We start from the raw sequence: 23,883 nt of genomic DNA on the forward strand, positions 1-23,883 counted from the left end.
CATTTAGAGACTTCTGAAAAGTGTTTGTAAGTGCTCCCTTGGAATGAAAGTTGAGGCTCTGGCTTTAGTTGATACTGTTACTGGTGAAAAGCAAGAAATGGCTTGGATTTGTGCCTTCAGTAAAGAGAAGCCAGAAAATGTGCCGGGCAAAACTGCAAAATCAGATGGCTTCAACATACAGCTCCTGAGCAGAAAAAGAAGCCTCAGAGTATGCGTGGTTGCCAGGAAAGATGACTGCTTTATTGAGAGGTTAATTTTCAGATTAGTTTTGGGAAATTTGAGATAAATAAATGAGATCAGACAAAAAAACATAAGGCCTGGATCCTTTTTCCTGGGGTTTACAGAAAATAGGCATTGCTTCCAATAAAATGTTTTGACATTTTTAGTAGGGAGAAAATGTTAATTGTAATGTTATGTGTACGTGTCCTTAAAAACACTTGCAAACAAATCTCTTATTTGTTTTAATAGTAATCAGTGTGAAAACACTATTAAAATGCTAGCTGTGTTCTAACTTCAGTGCTTTCTAGGATATTGCAAGTCATTTTCCAGGTTCAAACATACCAATTGGAGAGCATTCCCTTACTTGTCTTATAGTTCAGTTACAGTTTTCTGGGAGTTTTATTACTAACCATCCACATGGAGCTGCTTGGGTTTCTTCTCTCATTTTAATTCATCTTCTTATTCTCTAACTTGGTGGCCCTTTTACTACGTATATGAAATGGCATCTGTCAAAGACTGTACCATCTGACTTTGTTCATTTAATATACCTGCTTTTCAGCTTTATTTGGCGGCACAATGTTTTCTTTATAGCCATCTGTGTAGCTACCACTTCTCTGCTTTGTACTAAACAGACACCCCATAGTTTGTTGAATAGCTGCAATGCCCTCCTTTCTCCTTATGTTCCTGCCACAAAATTCTATGTTGCAATTCATGACTGGAGCTACATATCCAAAGCCTTTGCTTTGGCTTATTGTAAAATATCACATTATTTCATTATCTGTGGTCCCTCGGGAGAAAAGTACCAGAGTCACATAGTCATGGACCAGCAAGGACCCAAATGTAAACTTCACTACCAGTGGCCCAGCCCAGAGGTCTGCCAGAAAAAGAGAAGAAACCCTTGGTTAACAGAAAGCAGCTTCACTCTTATTTATCTCATAATCTGGGACACATGCGTACGCATGGACACACACACACACACACACACACACACACATACACACACACATGTGGGGGTCACCCTCCACGTAGAGAAAACACCTCTTAGCAAGCATGTATTGTCTAACTGGATATTTGTTAACTTCATGATGAAACCATAGAGTGATTCTTAAAATAGCTTTCCTACTTAGGTCACTATCTTTAGATGCCAAGTGTATTAACACTACACAAAGCACATAAAAACTTGAAAATAATATCAAAAGCAGGTCTGAATGGAAACAAATCAAGTATACAAAATATTCCACATACTATACTGATCAGAGTGTTCTTAAGAACAAACAGAATAAGGCAACTGCTATCATATAAGGTTACTCCTCATACAGGTGCATTGGCACACACTCAAAGACTTAATTACCTTATAAACTGCACAAAGACAGTTCATTTAAATTTTAGCTCTCACATAGATTAGTGCTAATGATGTAGAAAATTATCAAGTTCAAGGAACAGAACAGAATGCACAGTTTCAAATGTGGCCTTCCTTGGTATGATTTAAAAACCGGTGGGACCCATGTGTCATGAGAAGGTGTTCAGACCCTGCTATCCTAAGAGCCAACTGGTAACATTCAACAATAGATTCAAGCACTAATGTTTGTATAAATAGATTAATGCTTTGGAGTCAGTCGTTACTACTCATTACTACTGGATTTTCTCTGATTTGTGCTCATAAACCAGAGTATTGATTTTAGGATTGTCTGTGTGTCTGAGGATATTCCCTAAGATGTCTTTATAATGTTTCATGCTTAAGTTGTCAGCCATCTGACATAACAATGAGTAATCATTTTCTAATCATGTTGAAAGGGGTTCACAACCGCATATAAAATGAATCTTCCCAGCTTCAACGTGACAGAAACATTGTTGCTGTCATTCCAACCTGTCCACCGTCTTCCCCAGGCATTAGCTGCATGCACAGCTTAAGACCTTTCTAGTCATAAATCTTCTTTCCAATATGTTTGAATGGCAGGAGAGCTGAAAAGACACCTCCGTCTAAACAGGGTTTAGCACACCAGGTAAGGCAGGCTGGGTTGCTGTGTTGGTGGTGTTTATTCATCTTCCCTTCTCCTTTCATGGGTATGTATGTGTGCTTCTCGGCGTATATGCCTGGCTCTCGGGGTGTAGGGGCTGGTGAGTGCGTGCGTAGAGTGTGTGGATATGTAAAGTAGAAACAAGGATAACGAAATGAACTACTGTATGCAAGAAATATATGAAGTGCACCCAGCTGCCAGCAGTAACTGCTTCATGCAATCCACTGGTTATTACACGTATTTTGAAGATAGTCTGGGTTCCAGCGGTTGTGATGTTCAGGCTGTGCCCAGTAACAGCATATATATGGAACAGGCCTGGGCAGTGAATCAGCCTTATACCAGTAGTTACCCTGGAAACATGTTTAAAAGCAAGGACTCTGACTTGGACATGGCCCTGAATCAATACAGCCAACCTGAATATTTCACTGAAGAAAAACCTACTTTTTCTCAAGTGCAGTCACCATCGTACTCTCCAAAAAAAGGTAGGGACCATTTTGCTTAAATGTATTCAAAGTTTCAGCATTTGTTTCTATTGCATTTTAAAGTGAGTTTGCATCTGCTTCTTCACGTCTGTGAATTTGAACACTGAATATTTGAAATTAAAAACTGCAGTGATAGAGGTTGCTAGGTGATTGAAGTACTCTGTGAACATGAAGATTTCCAAGCATTTCTTTTCTTCATGTGTGAAAGCTGGATACTTGCTTTGCCAGACTGTATTGGCACATGTGGGGAGACATAGATATAGATGATGTAGATATAAATGGAGATGTGGTTACAGATAACCTAGAGTGAGTATTATTGGTTTCTTTGCTACAGAGAACATGCAGAAAGTTTCTCCTTTGCAAATTGGTGTACTAGCATTTAAAGTGGGATAAATTCTCCCCGGTTCAAGTTTAGATCAAAAATGTGTTTGACCTTTTCTTGGCATTCAATATAAAAAGTTTATTTTAACCAAATAGTAAAATAATGTATTGGCTTATTTAACATTACAATGATGTTGATGCATTAGAATTTAAAATATGCATTTCAATATACTTACTTATATTTACCTATCCACATAAACTGTAAAGAATATTTGTACCTGCACAAACTGTGTGTACAACTCAAATTGATACTGATTATGTAATTTACCTGCTATCGTGTCCTTAAAGTTTAACATGTCTGCAGTCATATTAAATGAACACCCTATGCAAAAGCAAATGAAATAGCTTTCAAAATATCCAGTACTACAAGCAATATCCATTTATCTTAATAGATATAATACTTAATTTTCTATCAATAGAACATTGTATTACCAAAAGAAAACAAGGCAGATGGGTAGTATGAAGGGAACTTAGTAGCAACTATCAGATAGAAACCTGTATGAGAGAAGTTTAAGTTCTAGTGAAGATATGACAGAAACTTGGTTTTTCTGAACATGATCTACAGGATTTTGCAGAGGGAACAAATTTACAGTACTGTAATTTGCAAGAGCAAATTGTCCTTTGGTCTTCAAAGGTACAAATTTCTCTATGCAATTAATTTTTTTAAAATAATGTGACTCATTTAATTGTGTCCCTATATAAAATTATCATTTGCTTTTCCTAATATGACTATATTTAAAATTAGCCTGCTATGAAAACAAATGTTTTTTAAAAAACTAAAACTAAAATCAGTTTTCCCATATATGATGGAATTCTGTAACTTCCAAATATGCACTATGAAAGGGATCACAACATTAAACACACTCAGAGTTGTTCATCTATATTGTCATTTATTTTCATGCCTCTTAAAGGGCATCAAGGTTTCCTATTTATTGTAAGGAGCACACCGTGTAGCTTCCCTAATAGAGACAGCTGAGATAGGTTGAATGTGGGCCTTCTGTTTCATTTAATATTATAAGTCATTTAGCTTTGAGAAGAATTTAACTCTGTCTCATTAAACTACCCTGGATATGACTTTTATACTGTTGCAGCATCACAAGAAAATATGAATGTCTGTCTGTCTGTTCTATTCTTTAAAATTCTTACAAACTTTTCAGGCTCTTTTCCCTTTTGTCTTTTTACTGTTTTCTTCAACCAGCATTGAGGAACATTTGCTTATAAAACATGAAACCAGGGATTTTTTAGTAATTAATTTGATGCATGAACTAGAGGAAAAGACACTGTATTCATATATTGATGTAATTTCTCTACACCATGTTCCATTGAAAGGCCACTGCCACCTGCCAAACTCACTAAATCAGAGACAAATATTCTTAAATGCACCATTATTTACTGTTACAAGTCTTCTAGTAAATCCCAGTAAAACTAAACCCAGCCATTAACTGCCTCTCAGAACAAAAGGTTGTACCCAACATGTTTATCCATATTGATCCAGTATTGATTTTTCTTGTTGTGGGAAGACATCAGTGTCTCATTAAGGCAAAATTAAGACAATAAACAGATGTTCAGTGGGATGGACCTCATTTCCAATTGGGTTTTTATCTGTTTTCTTGAAATTCATAAGTGCTCTTTGTTATTGTCTATTAATCTTCATTTATGAAGCTGACTTTTTTGTAAGGATGAATTATTCTGTAGCCTTTAATTAGAATTTTCTAATATTAAAGAGTTGCCATGATCTTATTTTTTTTTAAGGGTAGTATAGGTACACAATGATGAAGGTACAAGAACGGCTAACTTACCAGCCCTGAGGGAATATTTGCTTATAAAAAATGAAACCATGGATTACTTAACTGGTAGACTTTAGAATGACTTAGCTTCCTTTGTGTGGTTTATGGTTTTGCATTTGTAGCCAAGAAGGAATAAAGTTATTGAACTCCTAAAGCTTTGAGAACATGAACCAATTCAAACCAGTTCATTGAATTACTTTTCAAAGAAAACTTCAAGAACAGGGAGGGAGGCGTCAATATAATTTTCACATTGAAGACAGAGGAAATGCAGGATATAGTATCCCTTTTTGTATGGAACATGAGAGGACAAATGTTTGATTTTTTTAAATTTAGGGACAAATAAAAACAAACCTGGCACTTACAAGGCATAGCTCCTTCTTCATGGTCTTTCAAGTGTCATAATTATGATTTTATGTTCCAGTCAATCCTCATAGCCAGTTCTAATTGCACCCTTCTGTCCTCCACCACTTAGGAAGAAAAGAGAAAGACTTAAGTTTCCAAATCAGACAAAGGACAATTGGCAGCCAGGATGTTGTGCCGTCCTCTTTGTGGCTGGAATTTAGCATAGTTAAAAGTTAACGTCTTGTCTTTTTATTTTCTTCCTTTTTCCCTCTGTTTTGGCTGGCTATTTCCACCAGAAATTCCAATTACATTCCATAGTTCTCAAACAGCTTGCATCCAGCTGCCTTACCACTTATCAGGAAGGCTCTGGATCCCTTTAAACAGAAGCCTCCCAAGTCAGCCCTGGGCAGCTCTCCCCTACATAGGAGTCTTTCCACGCCTTCTATATACCATCTTTATAGAGGCTGTGGGTTCAAAAAGTCACTAGTGTGTTTGTATCTGAGTTCGTTATTTGTCCAAGAGAACAAAAATTTCATGATCTTGAGCCAGGGTTGAAGAACAAGGTGTGTTTGTCCTATGTAGTTTTGCTATTGACCGCACATGTTCTTGCTCTAGTCACATTTTTTTATTTTCTAAAAAGAAAAATACTAATAACTGAAGCAGAAATTTCATATGGAATCATACTTTCTGAATCTGCTTTTATTGCCCCTCTTTTATTGCCCTGTCCAAGACAGGACTCAGTTCTCTTTTTTCTTTCTTTCTTTCATATTGCGTTGTCTCCATTTGACATTACAAATGGAAACTAAATGGCAAGTTGGGGGATGTTTGAAGCGACCCACATCAAGAGAACTGGATTAAAAAGGGCAGTTAAGCCCCAGAGAAATGGGGCCTCTAATTACAATTTCTTTGGCCTCTTCATGTTAAAAAAAGGACTGCTATACAGTAGAGTTGGGGATAGACATGCAACAAGGTCCGCCCCCCACACACACCAAAAAAATGTTACATGGAAAACAAGTGCTGTTAAACCTTAGAATCATACCCAGTCCAGAGAAAACAGATGAAAGAAACTCAAACAGGGAAGATTTATGAATCCCACTGCCAGTAACTCCCCCAAAACAAACCTAAATATAACACGATCACAGGTTTAGTTTGTCTTCCTCGAAATTTCCCTCCCTGTCTTCTTCCTTTCCCTTTCTCCCCTACTTCCCTTCCATTACTCTTCCTGTCTTTCTTTTCTCTCTCTCTCTCTCTCTCATTTTTCCTCTCCTCACCTAGTTGAATTTGTTTACACATAGATGTGATCAGTCCGCCCAGTCATCTCTTTAAAATGTGATACTTGAATTGTTAATATGATTGCAGGTATTTCTATAATAGGTTTAAAGTATTGAGGAACTGACTATTTTTATTTTATTATTATCAGTTTAAGTTAGGCACTGTCACTCATATACTATTGAGGCAAAACTACTCCAGAAAACAATGCCACTGTTAAAAAATACGTAACACGTTTATTCTTCAAAAGGTTAAATGAAAGTGCCTCTTAGCACCTTGAAATGGAAGCAAAGTAAGGAGCAGTCACTGTTTCCAAATCAACTTCAAGGGCAGGCAGAAGAATGAGTTCTCTTTCCCTTTTCTTTTCGAAGAATTAGGTATCTGTCTTGTCAAAGGCACATCCCTCAGAGATCTTGCTGGGTGCCCTAACCTCATCCTAAATCGTGCACTGACACTTCTGACAGAGCTAATGATTGGAGTCCAAGGCATTAGAAGCAGGCTTGGGGAGGAACGGTGGTGCTGTTCATTTCCCACATTCAGGGTTCATGTCATCGCCTTGCATCCCTTCGTGAATGCTCTCCAAACCCAAGAACAAAACTTTCACCTCAGCTGCCAGCCCTCAAAGTGCATTTGGTCTGAGGTCAAGCTGCCTCCCAGCCTACTGCCCTGCTGGCCCACCTCCTAAGATCCCATCTTCTCCCTGGCCCTCCTAGGCCTTCTTTCCAGAGCCTCCACACTGCTGAGCTGCCATGCACTGTCCATGGTCCCACCCTCTTCGCAGTGCTCATGGTACCAGCTGCCTCCGCATTCCCTGGCTTCCCCAGGAGACTCAGAATGGACTTTCCAGTCATCACCTCCCCTCGGTCCCCTTCCTGGTCTGCAGACAGCACCCACTGTGTTACCCTGTCCTCCTCTCCACGGCCCCTGTCCTCCCCATCAAAGGCTTCTGTTTCCAGCCACTCAGTATTAGTGCATCTGCACCTCCTTGGCTTCAGGTCCTTCCCCAGGACCTCTTAAACCCAAATGCCCACAACTCTGACATTCCTTTTTAATTCTGCTTTTGTGCTTCTGCCTACACCCGCTGTTCCCAAAATCTTGGCCAGTGTCTCCATAAGCCCGCCTCTGTGCCACCCCAACACCATCACTGAAGCAGTGTGGTTTTCTTCCAGCTAGAACCCACTACCAGCACTCTCCGGTGCTGCTCTGACATCCCCAGCCTGCATCACCGTAGGTCACTAACTCAGCTCACATCCTGGCGGCCTCTGCTGTGCCACCAGCATCATATTCTACCACCCTTGCTCATAGCAGACCTTCCTCCCAAGGATGGTAACTCTCTTCTGTACAGCACTTCTCAATCATTTATATAAATCACCTCTTTAGGTTTTTTATGTTTATTGGTACATTTTAGGCATACATAATGATAACCCTCATCATAGGGAATTTGCCCCTGTACACGATATATCCCACCTCTTTTTTTTTCATTCCCCTCTCCTCTCCCTATGTACAAAAGATTTATTTCTATTTTTTCCATTTTCACTTCTTTTCTTGTCCCTTCTTCCTTTCTCCCTCCCCCTCCCTTGTTCCCCTTCCCATTTGAACATTTTCTTCTCATTTCCCAATATCTGTTATACATTTTAGTCCTCATTTACACTTTCTGTTTCTTACACCAGAGAAACAGTGTGGTATTTAAACATGTGTGACTTATTTCACTTAACAGCATGGTCTCAAGGTCCATCCACTTAGTTATAAATGTCTGAAGTTCAGCCAGAGCAGTACTCCACTGAATTTAAAAAAAAAAAAAATCTACTTTCTCCATTCATTGGTTGAGGGCATCTGGACTGTTTCTGAGACTTAGCTACTACAAACTGTGCCACTGTAAAGATGGGAGTGTATATTTAGCTGTGGTATGATTCTTTTAATTATTCCATGAAGATACCCACAGGGGAAGAGCTGAATCAAATGGAATCTCTAGTTTTAGATTTTTGAGTAATCCCCACACTGATTTCTGCAGTGGTTGCTCCAGTCTGCTCTCCCACCAACAGTGGAGAAGGGTTCCTTTTTCCCCACAGCCCCTCCGGCGTTTGTTACTGGTTGATATCTTGATAGCAGCCATTCTTTCTGGAGATGGAATCTCAACATTGCTTTAATTTATATTTCTCAAATGACCAGTGATAAATCTCCTTATTAAAAATCATACATAAAGTGTATCAGATGAGAGTTTCTCAGTCCTATCCCTGTGGATATTTGGGACCAGACAAATCTGTCGTGGTCTCTGTCTGTCCATCAGAGGAAGTTTAGTACCAGCCCTGGAGTCTGAGCACTGGATGCCAGGATCACACATGTGTAGGTACTCACACAGACGCATACACACCCCTTAATACCAACCAATATACCCCTTCAGACACTGCAAAGTGTTTTCTGGGGGACAAAATTAACCCCAGTTGAGAACCACTGCCATTAGTGAAGAACTTAATATTTAGAAAAGAGCTGAAGTAAAAGACGTTTATGACAGCTCATAACTGCTAAACTATACAAAATGACTTCTATGTTGGATTCTGAAGTCCCCTGGACCTTCTCCTTATCCTCTGTGGGCTATATTCATAGCAATCCTGCTGACCTCATAATTTGGCCCATGCATTCTTAACTGTTTCTTTGGCTTTGTCTCCTCCAGACTTAAAAGCTTTGCAGCTACCAAGATGACAATGCCAGGCACCTACTGAAGGCCTTCAGATAGAACCTCTGTAGAGTAACTCTAACTGCTGATCACAACTATGACCCTCTTCAGCTGGAAGTAGCCAGAGCTGTCTTTGTCCCCTCACAGCAGTTAGGGGTACTTCTTCAGAGGGGAGAATATTCAGGTAGGTAAGTTAATTAGGTATCTTTTAGGCAGTTAGACAGGGCTGCCCTCAAGGAGCCAACACTGCAAGGAACCAACATGGAGGATAATCAAGACACATTCACTGAAGGCCAGAATTGTAAAAGGAGAGAAATTACTATACCTTTATGCTTCCCTAGGAATAAATAGCAGCGATTGATATTCTAAATGGGTATCAGTCACCTGGGTAGGGGGCCAAGGTCTCAGCCCAGCCTTTCCAGGAAATATCTCTGACCCCCACCCTTATTGAAAATCCTTGTATGCTTGCTATGTGACCCCCATTTAATCAATACTACCTGGGTGACTGTACTTGTAGTCTTCCTGGTTGGTCATGGTTTTGCCCCACCTCATGCCCACCTTGTAATTTTCCATTGGGTCTTACAGTTTTGTCCCATTTTTACCCACCTCACCACATTGCTTCACTGTTTAAAACATCTTTGAAAATTAGGGTGAGTTGGCAACCCACTTTCCGGCCCCCCTTCTATCTCTCTTAGAAGCTTTCTTTCCCTCAATAAATTTTTCCTACTCTTAAAAGAAAAAAGACATTTATGAAGGATTTTTTATAATGCGAATATCCATCCTCAGTTTCCAAATGACAAGTTTAGATTGCTGTATATGGAGTTCCATCAAAGTGGAATATGCCCAAACATGTATACAGTTTTATAGCCTGGATTTGAGGTTGCCCCATCATGAGTGCTTGTTTATGTCAAATCCATTTAGATCTTGAGCCCATGAGGGCACTAACCCGGCTTAATTTATGGTCTGTAAAGTATGCAGCTACTGCAGCTGCAGGATACACCTGGAGGGAGCTCAGGACAGCTTATGGCAACAACCATGTCATCCTGATGACAAATGCAACAGCTTCTCCCACTTCAGGCAGTACGCAGCTGAAGAACTGTTAGCTATCGAATTTTTATAGCTACAATCCTGAGTCCCATTCTGAACAGATTTTTCAGATTAAAAGGAAACCAGTTTTTCTCAAGTATGCAGGACATGAAATAATTATGGGTGCAACCATGTGAACCCAAAGCCATAAACTGACACCCAAGGCAAAATCAGAGGCAACTATGGACCACTTTCTATGACCTTTCTCCTCTCCTCCTCTTCTCTGCTCTTCTGATACATTTAGCCTTGTTGCTTCCTAACCCAAACCTTCTTTCACAACAGGAAATGACCTCAATACCAAGCTTCTAAAATGTCAACAGCCACAAGTACCAGAGAGCTGATATTAATGGAGAGAAACAATGTTATTTCATGATGGCAGCTTATTTTTAAATTTTCTATCCAGACATACAGTGTTAAGTGTTATATGACAAAAACATTCTCACTTTCATCAAGAATTATGATCTCTTTCATTTTTCATGGACTTCTGTCTTCCTACCCTTTATGAAGATAAACATTCTGTGAAATACTACCTATAAAGCAACATAATACAAGGACAAAGATAAGTGGCAGCTGACATTTAGCACATGAGCTGGGGCACAATAAAGAGCAGCGCTGACTACAGAGACCTAGAAAGGATCTCTTTCTTGGGGTTCACAGCTGTTTGTTCAGTTAATTGTTGCCTTTAGAAAATTTGGTTTTAAAACGTGGCTAAGATTTTGTAAATTACTTGATGAAGTAAACACCACAGACCACCAGTGCATGTATCCTCTTGATTAAAATTCATTATACCAATCTATTTCCTTTCTTAGTGATTTGCATCTTCAAATGTGCTCCCTCTAATCATGGACTGAAAGGTAGCGTGGGCTAAGGCGACAGAGAAAAGGAAATAGAGGAAGAACTTCATGTGCATGATGCCATATTACCCCCAAGACTCGCTCTAAGATTAACAAGTATGCTTTAGTTTTAGGAATTCTTGTCAGAAGAAATAATCCAAAACTGCTTTGCCCCTTGTTCTGCCCTAAGACCTCCGATGGGAATCGAGAGTCCCTTGTCCCTGTGTCCTCATCCCATTTTTCTGGGTTAATCTCTCATTTGGTCCTACTTCTGCTTCCTTCCTCTACTCTATTCCCAGGGCGTGGGCATCTGAAGCCTTGGGGCTCTGTGTCTGCTATCTCCCAGCACCCAAGGCCCCGCCAGCAGGAGGGTAAAATGTGAAGAAAAATGTTCTCAGTGGCTGTAACGGGACTAGCGAGGGCAGGACTACCACAGCTATGAAAGATTTTGTGAAGCAGATGCCACTGGGATAGCTCTGCTAACAATTCACAGGCAGCAACGAAACTAAAACCCCAGTGATTTACACACAGCAGGTTCATACATGTTTGTTAAATAAATAAATGGATGGATGGATGGTTTCATTATTTGATAGAGTGTCAAAGGGTGGGGTTAAAGATTAACATGATGCAAAGCTTTGTTCCTAATAACAAGAATTAAATGTAAAAGGAATCAGGATTAGTATGTTGGGAAAGAACTAAAGGATAAGCCATTCAAGGTTTCTAAGTCTATGAAGCAAAGGCATAGAGTAGAAGTTACCAATAAGGAAAAAGCTTAAATCAGAAGGGTCTGAGCTCTTGCATGAATTGAGGAAGTTCAAGATCAAATTAGAAGAGTGAGCTGGACATGTTGGTGCGTGTTCATAATTCCAGCACTCTGAGACTGAAGCAGGAGGATCACAAGTTAAAGCCAAGCCCAGGCAACCTAGGTACTTAGCGAGACTATCTTAAAAATAAAAAATAAAAGGGCTGGGGGTGTAGCTCCATGCAAAGTCTCTGTGTTCAATCCCCAGTACTGAGGGTGGGGGGAATGGAAGAATGACTAATCATGCTAATAATTTGGTGGCTTCTTCGGGAGTATTAAAATACAAACTCATCCTGAATCCTAAGCTACCCAAGGTTTTTGCTGGCTCTGAGTTGATAGTTCTAAAGAAGGTCAGAATTCATTGTGACTATTTTGGGGGGTGGGGGAGTTATTCATCAGGCTTCTTTACTAGTTACCTGGGAAGACTTACAGATGCGGCTCTTCAAAGGAACAGTGTAGCCCACAATTTCTTCACTTTTTCAGCTGCCCAGGGTATTTGCCACTAACATGGATAACAGCTGCTGCCTGAAAACTCCAGAATTGGTTCTGCTAGGCAAGTGGTCTCATTTGAAGATAAGATGCATCAGATAGAAGGTCTCCAAATTCAGTTCCTCTTTCCTCCTTCCTAGGCACCACCTTCTATTTTAGATCCACCACCACAATTAATCTGCTTTACATTTATTTCCTAAGGGCCATGTGTCTGTCAAGAAGTTCCGTAATATTTCCTCCTAGGACCTGCCATGCTGTTATAATTCACTCAAAAGAATTAAACTCGCCATCTTTCTAATTTACCCATGTAGGGGAAAGCACTGAATCTAGTACAAGCCAAGAAGACAACCTCATTATCTGTTAGTTTGTAGTACGAATCTACAAGTTTCCCCTCCCACATCCCAAATCTGAGTATCCCATTTTTTTTCAAATTGCCATTAGCTACAAATGGATAAACCTTAAAAACATTCTCCTAAGTGAAAAGCCACAAATTTTATGGTCCCATTTGTATGAAATGTACAGAGTAGAGAAATCTGTAGAAAATGAAAATTCCTGGTTGCCCAGGGCAAAAAGGGTGGAGGAGAAAGGGGAAAGGAGGGGTCACTCTTAAAGCTGTGAGGTTTCTTCTTGGGATGATAAAATGTCCTGAGATTGACAGTGATGACAGTTTGCAGCTCTGTGAACATAAGCCATTGCATTTTATGTGAATTACATCTTAATAAAGTTGTGAGCAAAAGATGATTTTTTAAAAAGGTAATATTTTATCATGCCAGCCTATTTTATGTGCCAGATCCTCAGCAATTTATCAGACGTTACCAAATAAGACAACTAAAAGGAAATCTCCGAGTCCTTTGTTGCACAAACAGATGGCGTTTGCTTTCATTAAAATATATTTGATAAAGTGGCAGTATGGTTTATTATTCTCAAAAATACTGTGTGTGAGCAAATATGAACTGGGGAAAATGTATCATCCTTAACTATCACACCCTATCATGGGTCTTAATTGTTTTCGGCGGGGGCGGGGGTGTAACCAGGCTTCCTCAGCCATTACGGGGCAACAGGCAGGTGCAGCTCTTCGGATGAACAGTGCAGCACAGACACTGGCACACCTTCACGTCCAGGCACGGTAACCGAACTAGTGCTGTATGTGAATTTCCCTCATTAGGGCATGTGGGCCAGCTTGTTACTCATTTAGTGAGTATGAAAAAACAGAAAAGATGCAGACACTGAAATTAAATGGCAGGAAATTGGTTCTTTAGGAGGATCAATGAGCATGTGATAGTGTCAGGTGTACCCAGTAGCCCGGAGGGAAGCCCTACCTACCTACTCATTACGTGTGGGATGTTATTCCCTGGTGGAAGTTACTTAATGATGAATAATGGCCTTAGACATAATGATTGATGTATCATTACTTGTGACTGACTGCTTTAGATAAATAAGATGGTTCAAAGCTAATACTGTAAAGAAAAGAAAGCAACGATTAGGGTGGACCGGTATGAGCATGTAAGCGGCTGCTGTTAACTTTTAAGTAGACATTTCTGTTTGGTGATTTAAGACATTGAGTCTCTTCCTCCCACCAAGAAAATAATCTAGGAGAAATAAGAGAGTAAAGCAAACCCCCTCTCAGAGCAGTCAGAATAAGAAAGGAGCCCACTCCACTGTCTGAAATAGTGTTGGATGGCAAGACTTACAAGAACCTTTTAAGGTCAGTTTCACTGCCTAAATAAATGAGTTACAGAAAAGAGGAAATCTTCAAGGCCCTGCTGTCAGTGCTAGAAGATGAAAGCCTTGGGTATAGTGAGGTAGGATGAGGTATGGGGAGATGAGGGTGAATCACCCCCATCTTCCCAACTATGAGTAACAGCTGCCATATTGTGGCATGTCCCATAAAGGACACAGTGCCCAGCTGTGTTACAGTTGATTCCTCCCCAAGACATCAAAGGGAAATGACCTGGACCTCTTTGTCCTGACAACATCAATACGTAATCCATCTGTCTTTTCCAGGAAGATTAATGTTTTAATGTACCACATTGTTTTAGATGGCCTTTATCATTCTAGTTAAATTCTGTATTCTTAGAAAAAGACCAGCATAACTTATCCTGGTCTTAATCTCTGCTGGTAAAGTCCGGGGCGACCTAGAAGAAGGGCTAGACTCAAAGATCAGTTTCTTTACTTCGGAAGTACCTAGAGATCTCTCAGGACCTTCCCAGCTATGAAGGTTTCTGAAATCAATAGTGTCTTGGCCCCAAAATATATCAAGTCTTTCAAGAACAAGTTCTAAAATAAGCCTTGTATATGAAATTGTGTTATCCAGAATTCAGTGCTCCGAGTAGTCTAAATCCTGGCCTCTCTACTTGATTCATGGCCTCCCTCAACCTTCCTGACTGATCTTGTCCACACAGCAGCCAGGATCTCATCAGCATTCAGACTGATGTTTATTCTCCCAATGTAAGATACTTGCTGCTGGTTTCATTCAGTGTCCTGTCACCACCTTCCCTTGGCAAGTCAATTCTGTCACTGGTCCGATACCCTTAGCCCTGATATATCTTGGACTTGCACATGATATCATTTGTTCACCTCCCTCCTTTTGCCTCCTTCACAGGATACATCCCCAGCTATCTAGACAAGGATGAGCTCTGCGTAGTATGTGGTGACAAAGCCACCGGGTACCACTATCGCTGTATCACATGTGAAGGCTGCAAGGTAAGAGCCCTGACGGCCCCAGTGTGCTACAGGAACTCAACATTTGAGTCTGAATTAAAACCAAATTTCAACATTGCTGTCCTGTGACCATCCTTTAAGATTATGGTTGTTTTTTTTTTTTTTTTTTTTTTTTGTACTGGGGAATGAACTTGGGTCCTTGCGCTTGCAAGGCAGGCACAGAAACCATTGTGCTAAATCCCCATCCCCAAGTGCTCATTTTTAACATGGTCAGGAACTGCATTTGCCAGTGTGTGAGGTCTGGTTTCTTCAGCAAATGTTTTTCAAAAAGGAAGAGGATCACTAAAATCAAAAGAAATTAATAAATCTTTTACTTTGATTTTTTTAAGAAGCATAAATTTTCAGTACATTATCATCCCAAGAAATTAACAAGCTAAAAGCACACTAATGTTTCTCCTGTTTTATCTCCAAAATTGGAGATAGGGCTTGCTCTGTCACAGGCTGCTTCTACTGTTAATCTGCATGAATGTGCCCATTAAATGTTCCATTAGGAAATATCTTTGAGACTACTTAGGTTCAATTATGTTCTGAAGTTTAACCAAAGTGGCTTTCTGCACAGCCTGCTGTAAGGAGATTCAGGTCATCCATCAGGTAATTGTATTTTCTGCAGACCTTTCTTCAAGAGATACTTAAGAAGAACATACCAGTGAATAGTACATTCACTTCCAAAAGTGAGTCTAAATTTGCCTAGTTACAGTCTTCATCAACAAAATTAACATGAGCTTTACAGAAAATATCTTTTGGACGAACAACCTAGCCTAGAAAATAAGGTCTATCATAAACATGAAGAAAGCTGAACCCAGTGCCATATTTAGCATTCAGCTAATGCTTTATAAATGACACAGTGTGTAAAACCAGAGAAGGACTTTCAAAATTATTTTCCTGTTAAATATTTTATATTTAAAACTTACCAAAGAAGTAAACTCTATAGCAAAAGTTGTACTAAAATTTGAAGAAGAAAAAAAAAATTCCATCTTCCTCCTCTACCTACCTACCTCCCTCTCCACTTCTACTCTTTCTCTCATACCCCCTTTTCTTCCTGCCCTTCCCCGTAAACCCCCGAAGGTAGCATGTTATATTATTTTATACCAAGAAGTGTTCCATTTCCCTAGTAGAAAAATTTCCATCCATATACCCTATTTTTTGTACATGAAATCAAGAAATGCTTAGGAGAAGCCTGCTAAGAATGTTGCAATTATACATGCACTGGAAAGAGGTAATTTCCAAGGTCCCAAGGCCTTTTATCTGCAAAACTGTTATTTAGGATGCGGTGTAATATACTCTCATTCATCCAGACCCCTTTGATCTACATTTTGTAGTACTTTAACAAAGACTAGGCTAAAGAGTGTCATTACAGCTATGAAAATAATGTCTTAACAAGTTTCATGAAGGTAATTACAAGTCCTGGCTATTATTAATTAGAAGACCTGCAACCCCTCTCTTGAAAGCACAGTTTTATTGGTTTGAACTGAAAGTAATAAAACTATATAACTCTAGATACATTTTCTAATTCCACAAGCTCAGTGATTGAAACTGGACTTTGTTTTTTTTCTGTATTAGTCTTAATTTAAAAGGCTTTACCTGCCTGATAATGCAGCATTGAAATTCTTTTAAATCGGCTTCTCATGATACATTTTGAATTCTGGGAGAGAATCAAATGAAAACTGCATTTACTATTTAACTCTACTAAGGGCTAAATGTGCCCTGTAGAGGGCTTCATGCAGCAGATGCAATTGCCCCTAAACAAAGGGAGAATTGAGCCTATTCACTTAAGTTCCTATCTCACTAAAATCAGCTTGCCTTTTCCCCAGGATCCTGGACCTTTGAAGCCTGATTCAGCCGAGGTTTTCTGAAAAGAAAAATCATATAGCAAAGGCTAGGTTTCTCAACCTCTATGTCTGTATCTCAGATGAGAAAAGTACTGTTTCTAGGATTGCCTTCCTCATAAAACCAAAAAGGAGCCTTCCTCGGGTGCTGGAGTGGGAGTCACAGATCATTTACTATGACAAACCATCTTAAAAAAAGACAAGAATTTTTTTTCTAGTGGTGAAAGATGAAAAGGGTTATATTCTATATTATTAACTCAAATCTGCAATTTAAAAATACATCTGCCACAAACAACATGCGCACAATCATTTTTTGCCCATTTTTGCCTTGACAAAAGTGAAATCTTTTGGACAGGTTTTCTCTGTTGTGATGTGCCACTTTTTATACATCTGTTCTAGAAAGAATGTTGATGCTTCCCCACAATAAATTATTTTCTAAGAAAGACCCAAAGCTACCCAATTACCGAACCAGGGAGGTGAATCCTTATCTCACTGATTAGTATATCATCTTGAACCACCAAGAAAAGGATCTAATTATCAGAATGCACAAAAACAAGCCTAGTATTGATTTATAAAGTAGTATTTCTGCTCACCAACAAATCAAAGGAATACATATCCTTATTTATTCCCAAAGATATCTGAATGCACAAAAACAAGCCTAGTATTGATTTATAAAGTAGTATTTCTGCTCACCAACAAATCAATGGAATACATACCCTTATTTATTCCCAAAGATATCTCTTTTTTATTGAGTTTATTGGTACAATCTAGGTCTACAGTACAGTTACATTCATTAATGGGATCCTGTACCTTCACATGACAGGTCTTGGTTCTCATTTTTTCCCCTTGTCCCGCCCTCCCTTCACCCCCTCTTTCCCTCCCCATTTACAAACTTTTTATTTCCATTTTTATCCTTCACATGACAGGTCTTGGTTCTCATTTTTTCCCCTTGTCCCTGCCCTCCCTTCAACCCCTCTTTCCCTCCCCATTTGCAAACTTTTTATTTCCATTTTTACATTTTCTCATATTTTTTCTTTTCCCTTATTATCTTTCCCCTACCCTTCCCACTTTCCCTACACCTTTAGCCCCTATCTTCCTATTTCACACTATCAATTATCTCATTAGGATCTTATGTACTATTACAGTTTTTCACACCAGAGAAACTATTCAGTATTTACACATGTGCGCCTTATTTATTTCACTTAGGAGTATGGCCTCAATATGTATCCATTTTCCTATGAATGACTCTAATTTCTCATTCTTTATGGCTGAGTAGTACTCCATTTTATAGAAAAACCACATCTTCTTTATCTAGTTTCCAACAGATGGGCAGATGGGCTGTTTCCATGTTTTAGCTATTACAAACTGTGACGCTATAAACATTGGTGTGCATATATGTCTGTGGTATGGTTCTTTTAAATCTTTTGGAAAGATACCCAGCAGAGGGATGGCTGGGTCAAACGGAACCTCTAGTCCCAGCTCTTTGAGGTATCTCCACATTGATTTCCATAGTGATTGCACCAGTCTGCACTCCCACCAACAGTGGAGAAGGGTTCCGTTCTCCCCACAACCCCGCCATTTGTTATTGCGTGATTTCTTGATAGCAGCCATTCTTTGTGGGGTGAGGTGGAATCTCATTGTTGTTGTCATCTGCATCTCTCGAATGACCAGTGATGTGGAACATTTTTTCAAATATTTACTTGCTGCTTTTACTTCTTTGTCTCAGAAATGTCTCTTCATTTCAGATACCCATTTTTGAATTGGGTCTTTATATCTGGGGGGGCTGATTATTTTGAGTTCTTTATATATTTTAGATAATAGTCCTTTGTCTGAGGAGCAGCTGGTAAAAATTTTTTCCCACATTGTAGGTTGTCTCTTAGTTCTATTGATGGTTTCTTTTGCAGTGCAGAAGCTTTTCAATAAGATGAGATCCTAATTGTTGATTCTTTCTGCTAGTTCCCATGCTACTAAGGATTTGTTCATAAAGTCTTTTTCTATGCCAATGTCTTCAAGAGTTCTGCCTAAGTTATCTTCCAGCAAGTTTAGTGTTTCTGTTTTAATATTTAGATCTTTAATCATCTTGGATTTTAATTTAGTGCATGGTGAGAGATAAGGGTCTAGTTTTAATCTTTGGCATGTTGAGATCCAGTTTTTCCAACACCATTTATTAAGCTATCTTTCCTCCAGTGGGGATTGTCAGCTCCTTTGTCAAAATTGAGGTAGCTGAGTACATCTGGAGTTGTTTTGTGTCTTCCAGTCTGTTCCACTGATCCTCAGGTCTGTTTCTTTGCCAGTACCATGCTGTTTTTATCACAGTGGCTTTGTACTATAGTTTCAGATTGGGACTTGTTATACCCACTGCCATGTGTCTGTTGCCTAGGATGGCTTTTGCTATTCTAGGTCTCTTGTGTTTCCAAATGAATTTTTGGATTCTCCTTTCTAGTTCTGTGAAATACAGTGTTGGAATTTCCATTGGTATTGCATTGAAACTGTATAGCAGTTTTGGTAGTATGGCCATTTTTACTATGTTGATTCTTCCTACCCAGGAGCAGGGGATATCTTTCCATTTTCTTGTATCCTCTTCAATCTCTTTTTTCAGAGTGCTGTAGTTTTCAGTGTAGAGGTCTTTTGCTTCTTTTGTTAGATTGATTCCCAGATACTATTGTACTATTGTGCTATTGTGAAAGGTGCTATTGTGAAAGGAATTGTTTCCCTAATTTCTCGTTCAGTGAGTCTGTTATTTGTGTACAAGAAAGCTATTGATTTTTAGGTGTTGACCATGTATCCAGCTACTCTGCTAAAAGTGTCAATTAAGTCAAGAAGTCTTTTGGTGGAGTTTTTTGGGTCTTCGATGTAGAGTATCATATCATCAGCAAATAATGATAGTTTAACTTCTTCCTTTCCTATCTTTATTGCTTTAATTTCTTTCTCTTGTCTAATTGCTATGGCTAATGCTTCCAGAACTATATCAAAGAGGAGTGGTGATAGTGGGCATCCTTGTCTTGTTCCCGATTTTAACGTGAAGGTTTTCAGGTTTTGGCCATTTAATATGATGTTGGCTGTTGGTTTTTCATAGATAGCCTTTATTAAGTTCAGATATAGACCATCTATTCCAATTTTTTGCAGGGTTTTTACCATGAATGGGTGTTGAATTTTGTCAAATGCTATGTCTGCATCTATTGAGAGGATCATGTGGTTTTTGTCCTTGACTTTGTTAACATTTATTGACTTATGCATGTTGAACCATCCTTGCATCTCTGGAATAAAAATGGTCAGGATGTATGATCTTCTTGATGATCCTCTGTATTCTGTTTGCTAGTATCTTATTGAGGATTTTTGCATCTATATTCATTAAGGAGATTGGCCTGTAGATCTCTTTTTTCCAAAGACATCTCTTGTCAGCTTTTTTTTGGCATGGGGGTGGGGAGTAGAAATGGTCTGCTGATTGAACTCAGCACCTCACAAATGTTAAGTGTGTGTTTTACTGCTGAGCTAAAATGATTTCTTTTAAATAAGTAAACTATTACAAATGTCTTGTACCAAGTTTACTTCTAGGAGTTAACTTTTGCCATTTGTGAAATTTAAGGGATGTAGCATTTTTACATTTACTCATATGAAATAGACCCTCATTGTATGTATATGTTTAACTATACTTAAGAGAGGCAACAGTATAAAAGGGACGGGGCCCATGAAGCATCCAAGAAAAGTCATCAGAGGTAAGCTACAGAAAAGACAGCACCATGAGTAGTCCAGCAATCCACCACAACCCCTTTATCAAAGTAAGCCCAGTATAAATGACTTCATCACTCTGTTAAAGAGTACACAGAGTAGCCTTTGGGGAGAAAGAGGTGCTACCCTCCTTCTGGCGTATCACACCTTACCTACTCCTCGGTGCTCTCTCACTTTTCAGGAGGCCCTGGTCCCCCATTCCCCTATCACAAGCAGGCATCAGAATGTGCAGAAGAAAATGTCTCTGCAGTTTCTGACAGACAAACCCTTCTCCTGTCCTTATAGCAGCACTCAGCCCTCTCTTTTGCTTGCTGCCTTGGATTGTGGTGTTTCCCTCCCTGGAGAAAGGTGGCCCCCTCCAGGAGGGGAGTAATGGCCTGCCCCTCCCCGATGTTTTCGCTGCCAGGAATCTGGGTTTCTTTTGCCCTCCTCTACTCTCCTTGGACAGAGAGGGGCACCCAAAGGAGAGCAATGCACAGAAAGGCATATTTTCAGTCATGTGATACATTCTGACATTGATGTTTTGGCGGGATTTACCCACACTGAAGACCCAGGGAAACACTGCCAACATCCCATATGGATGCCACACAGGATTCCATAATCCTGTAACTGTGTGTCTATAGGCTCACACACTCAAGTGTTTCACGATGCAGAATACAAATATAATATGATAGTTTTTCTCTTAGTTCTTGAACAGTGGAAATGATAAAGGATTTATACACATGTCCCCAAATAAATTTACAAGTCTCAGCTTTACCTGGTGCTTTCACAGTTTGTTTTGTTTGGGGCCTTTTTATTATAAGGAAGAGCTTCTCTGTGCAAGTGGGCATATACATATATACATAACCTAAGTTTAAAAAAAATGAGATAATGAAAATGTGGGCTAGGCTGAAGGGAGGGCAGGGGCATGGGGAAAAAATAAGAACCAAGACATATGATGTAAAGGTACAAGATCCCAGTGACAAGTGTAACTGTATTGTTTGCTTTAAATGTACCATTAAACTTAAGGGAGGAAAATGTGGGCTAAAGCAAGACCAGTTGATATTTCAAGTCCACCATCTATACAGCAGAGAGGCCTCCTTCACATTTTAGCAGAGAATTGCTTAAAACCTTGCTAATCTACCAAAACAAATAAATTGGAGGTTGTTGATATTTCAAGTCCACCATCTATACAGCAGAGAGGCCTCCTTCACATTTTAGCAGAGAATTCCTTAAAACCTTGCTAATCTACCAAAACAAATAAATTGGAGGTTTTTTGAGTGTTGGCTGGGAGAGGTCTGTTTATAATCTGTTCATGTAAATCATACAGTAAACTCACTTCATTTTACGTTACATAAACAGTTAAGCAGTGAGAACTGGAATTCGTGTCTTGTGCGGCTAGCCAAGTTCCAGCATGCAGTTAGCATGACTTGAAGCAAGTGATTTAACCTAAGGTTTCACTTTCTCATCTCTACAATGTAGATATTAAGAGTACTTCCCTTATAAATTAGATTGTGAGAAAGAGAGGAGGATTTGGAATGCATCCAACAGCCCTTTGCAGTATACTCACAGTGAGTGCTCACTGCCCTTACTAATTCTGCAATTCAGAATATAGTTGCTAAGCCATAGCGATCACGTGCACAAAAGCTCTAATAGGACCACCTGGAGAATGTCAAATAGGTCACCACCCAAACCTAGAACTAAATAGTATTCTTCAGAAAGGAAGAAACATACTGAATTTATAGGTATATGTCTAAAGATACCAGAGTAAAAGAGGATGTGAAAACAAAAACTTTGGTGCAATCGGTTTGGGGAAACATGTGATGGTAAATCTGGAGAGTGTTTGAAAGACTGAAGGCCATCTCAAAAGCCCAAACAGACAGGCACGGTACTACTGAGCTACATCTCTAGTCCAATGATTATATTATTAATTCATAAGTTATCACAAGTATCCAGCTCTTTCTTTTCCTAGTATAACTTAGTAAGACTCCTCATAGCTTATTTTAGCAGCATAATTATAACATGCTATGAAAAATAATATATATTATTCAATGCATAGAAAATAAAACCAAGCACTAGATTTTTCCATTGGCTTCATTTCCCTGAATAAAATCCAAAAAGGTCTTGACTCTGCAGTCCTGTGATGTCTCCTTCAGCTCGTTAGAGTCTCTTTAGGCCTACTGTCCCATATTAGAGGAAGGAGATAAAACAAGAGGCCCACATATATATTAAGGCCCAAAACAGTGCATCTCATAATTATGTGGTCTCACAATTCCAGCATCATTTATTTTTCAGAAAATATGAAACTGCTTTTTTGGATCTTTCTTTCTCATGTAGGGTTTCTTTAGAAGAACCATTCAGAAAAATCTCCATCCATCCTATTCCTGTAAATATGAAGGAAAATGTGTCATAGACAAAGTCACACGAAATCAGTGCCAGGAATGTCGCTTCAAGAAATGCATCTATGTTGGCATGGCAACAGATTGTAAGTAGATCATCTTCATTGGATTCATATTCAAGGAGTGTTCATTGGGGAAGAATTTGGTTCACGCTCCACCAGGAAGAAAGACAGAGAAGGGAATAGATGGTGTCCCCAACCCACATCCAGGCTTGCCATCCAGAGGAGTGGGAGCCATTGCCATTTGGGTTTTGTCCTACTCCTGTCTTAGCAACTTTTGTGTTTGTTTGTCTGTTTTGTACCAGGAATCAAATGCAGGAAGGCAGGTGCAGTGCCACTGAGCTAAATCCCTGGCCCTATCAACTCTTAACTTTCGAAGCATGCAGATGATGAGGGCAGTGAAGTGATCAAATGACCTCTGTAGTATTTTTAGGGTGGGCTGTTGGAACCACTGCAACATGTTATAAATGAGAGGTCTCGACCCCTTCAACTTGGTAAGGTAATTCTCATACACAGGGTTCATGTGGTAAGAGCCTCATGGTCTAGTTCTCATATTTTTAAAGCAAAGCCATGAATTATTTTACAGACATTTTTAGAGAAAGGGCAATGGCAGAAAATGTTCAGGACATTTCTGAAGAATTCAGAGTTGAATGCTATTACATGAAGCATCCTTCACCTGGTTGCTTTTTATACCTCTAGCCATAAAGACACTGGAGCTGAAGTTGTCCTGCTGCAATGCCACAGTATATGGTAGCGAGATTAGCCCTTGGAGTCTCTCCTTCCCTCTGTGTGAGGGACTGACACCAGTCTCCTTAATCATACCACGGAGAATCATGTTCCTCACAAGG

General features: G+C 39.4%; 1 protein-coding gene across 6 annotated transcripts in view; it reads left to right on the top strand.

Moving 5' to 3' along the window:
• Thrb (thyroid hormone receptor beta) overlaps positions 1 to 23,883 on the top strand; it is a 327,980-nt gene that overhangs the window by 276,069 nt on the left and 28,028 nt on the right. For all 6 annotated transcript variants that reach the window (XM_010640155.3, XM_010640157.2, XM_010640156.2 and 3 more), the window contains 2 exons: positions 14,985 to 15,085; positions 22,975 to 23,122. In XM_010640155.3, coding sequence (XP_010638457.1) covers positions 14,985 to 15,085; positions 22,975 to 23,122 — 249 coding nt within the window. The remainder of the gene's footprint in view (positions 1 to 14,984; positions 15,086 to 22,974; positions 23,123 to 23,883) is intronic.

This window comes from Fukomys damarensis, unplaced genomic scaffold (genome assembly GCF_012274545.1).
Source record: "Fukomys damarensis isolate Sample0158 unplaced genomic scaffold, DMR_v1.0_HiC HiC_scaffold_28, whole genome shotgun sequence".
NCBI classification, from domain to species: domain Eukaryota; kingdom Metazoa; phylum Chordata; class Mammalia; order Rodentia; family Bathyergidae; genus Fukomys; species Fukomys damarensis.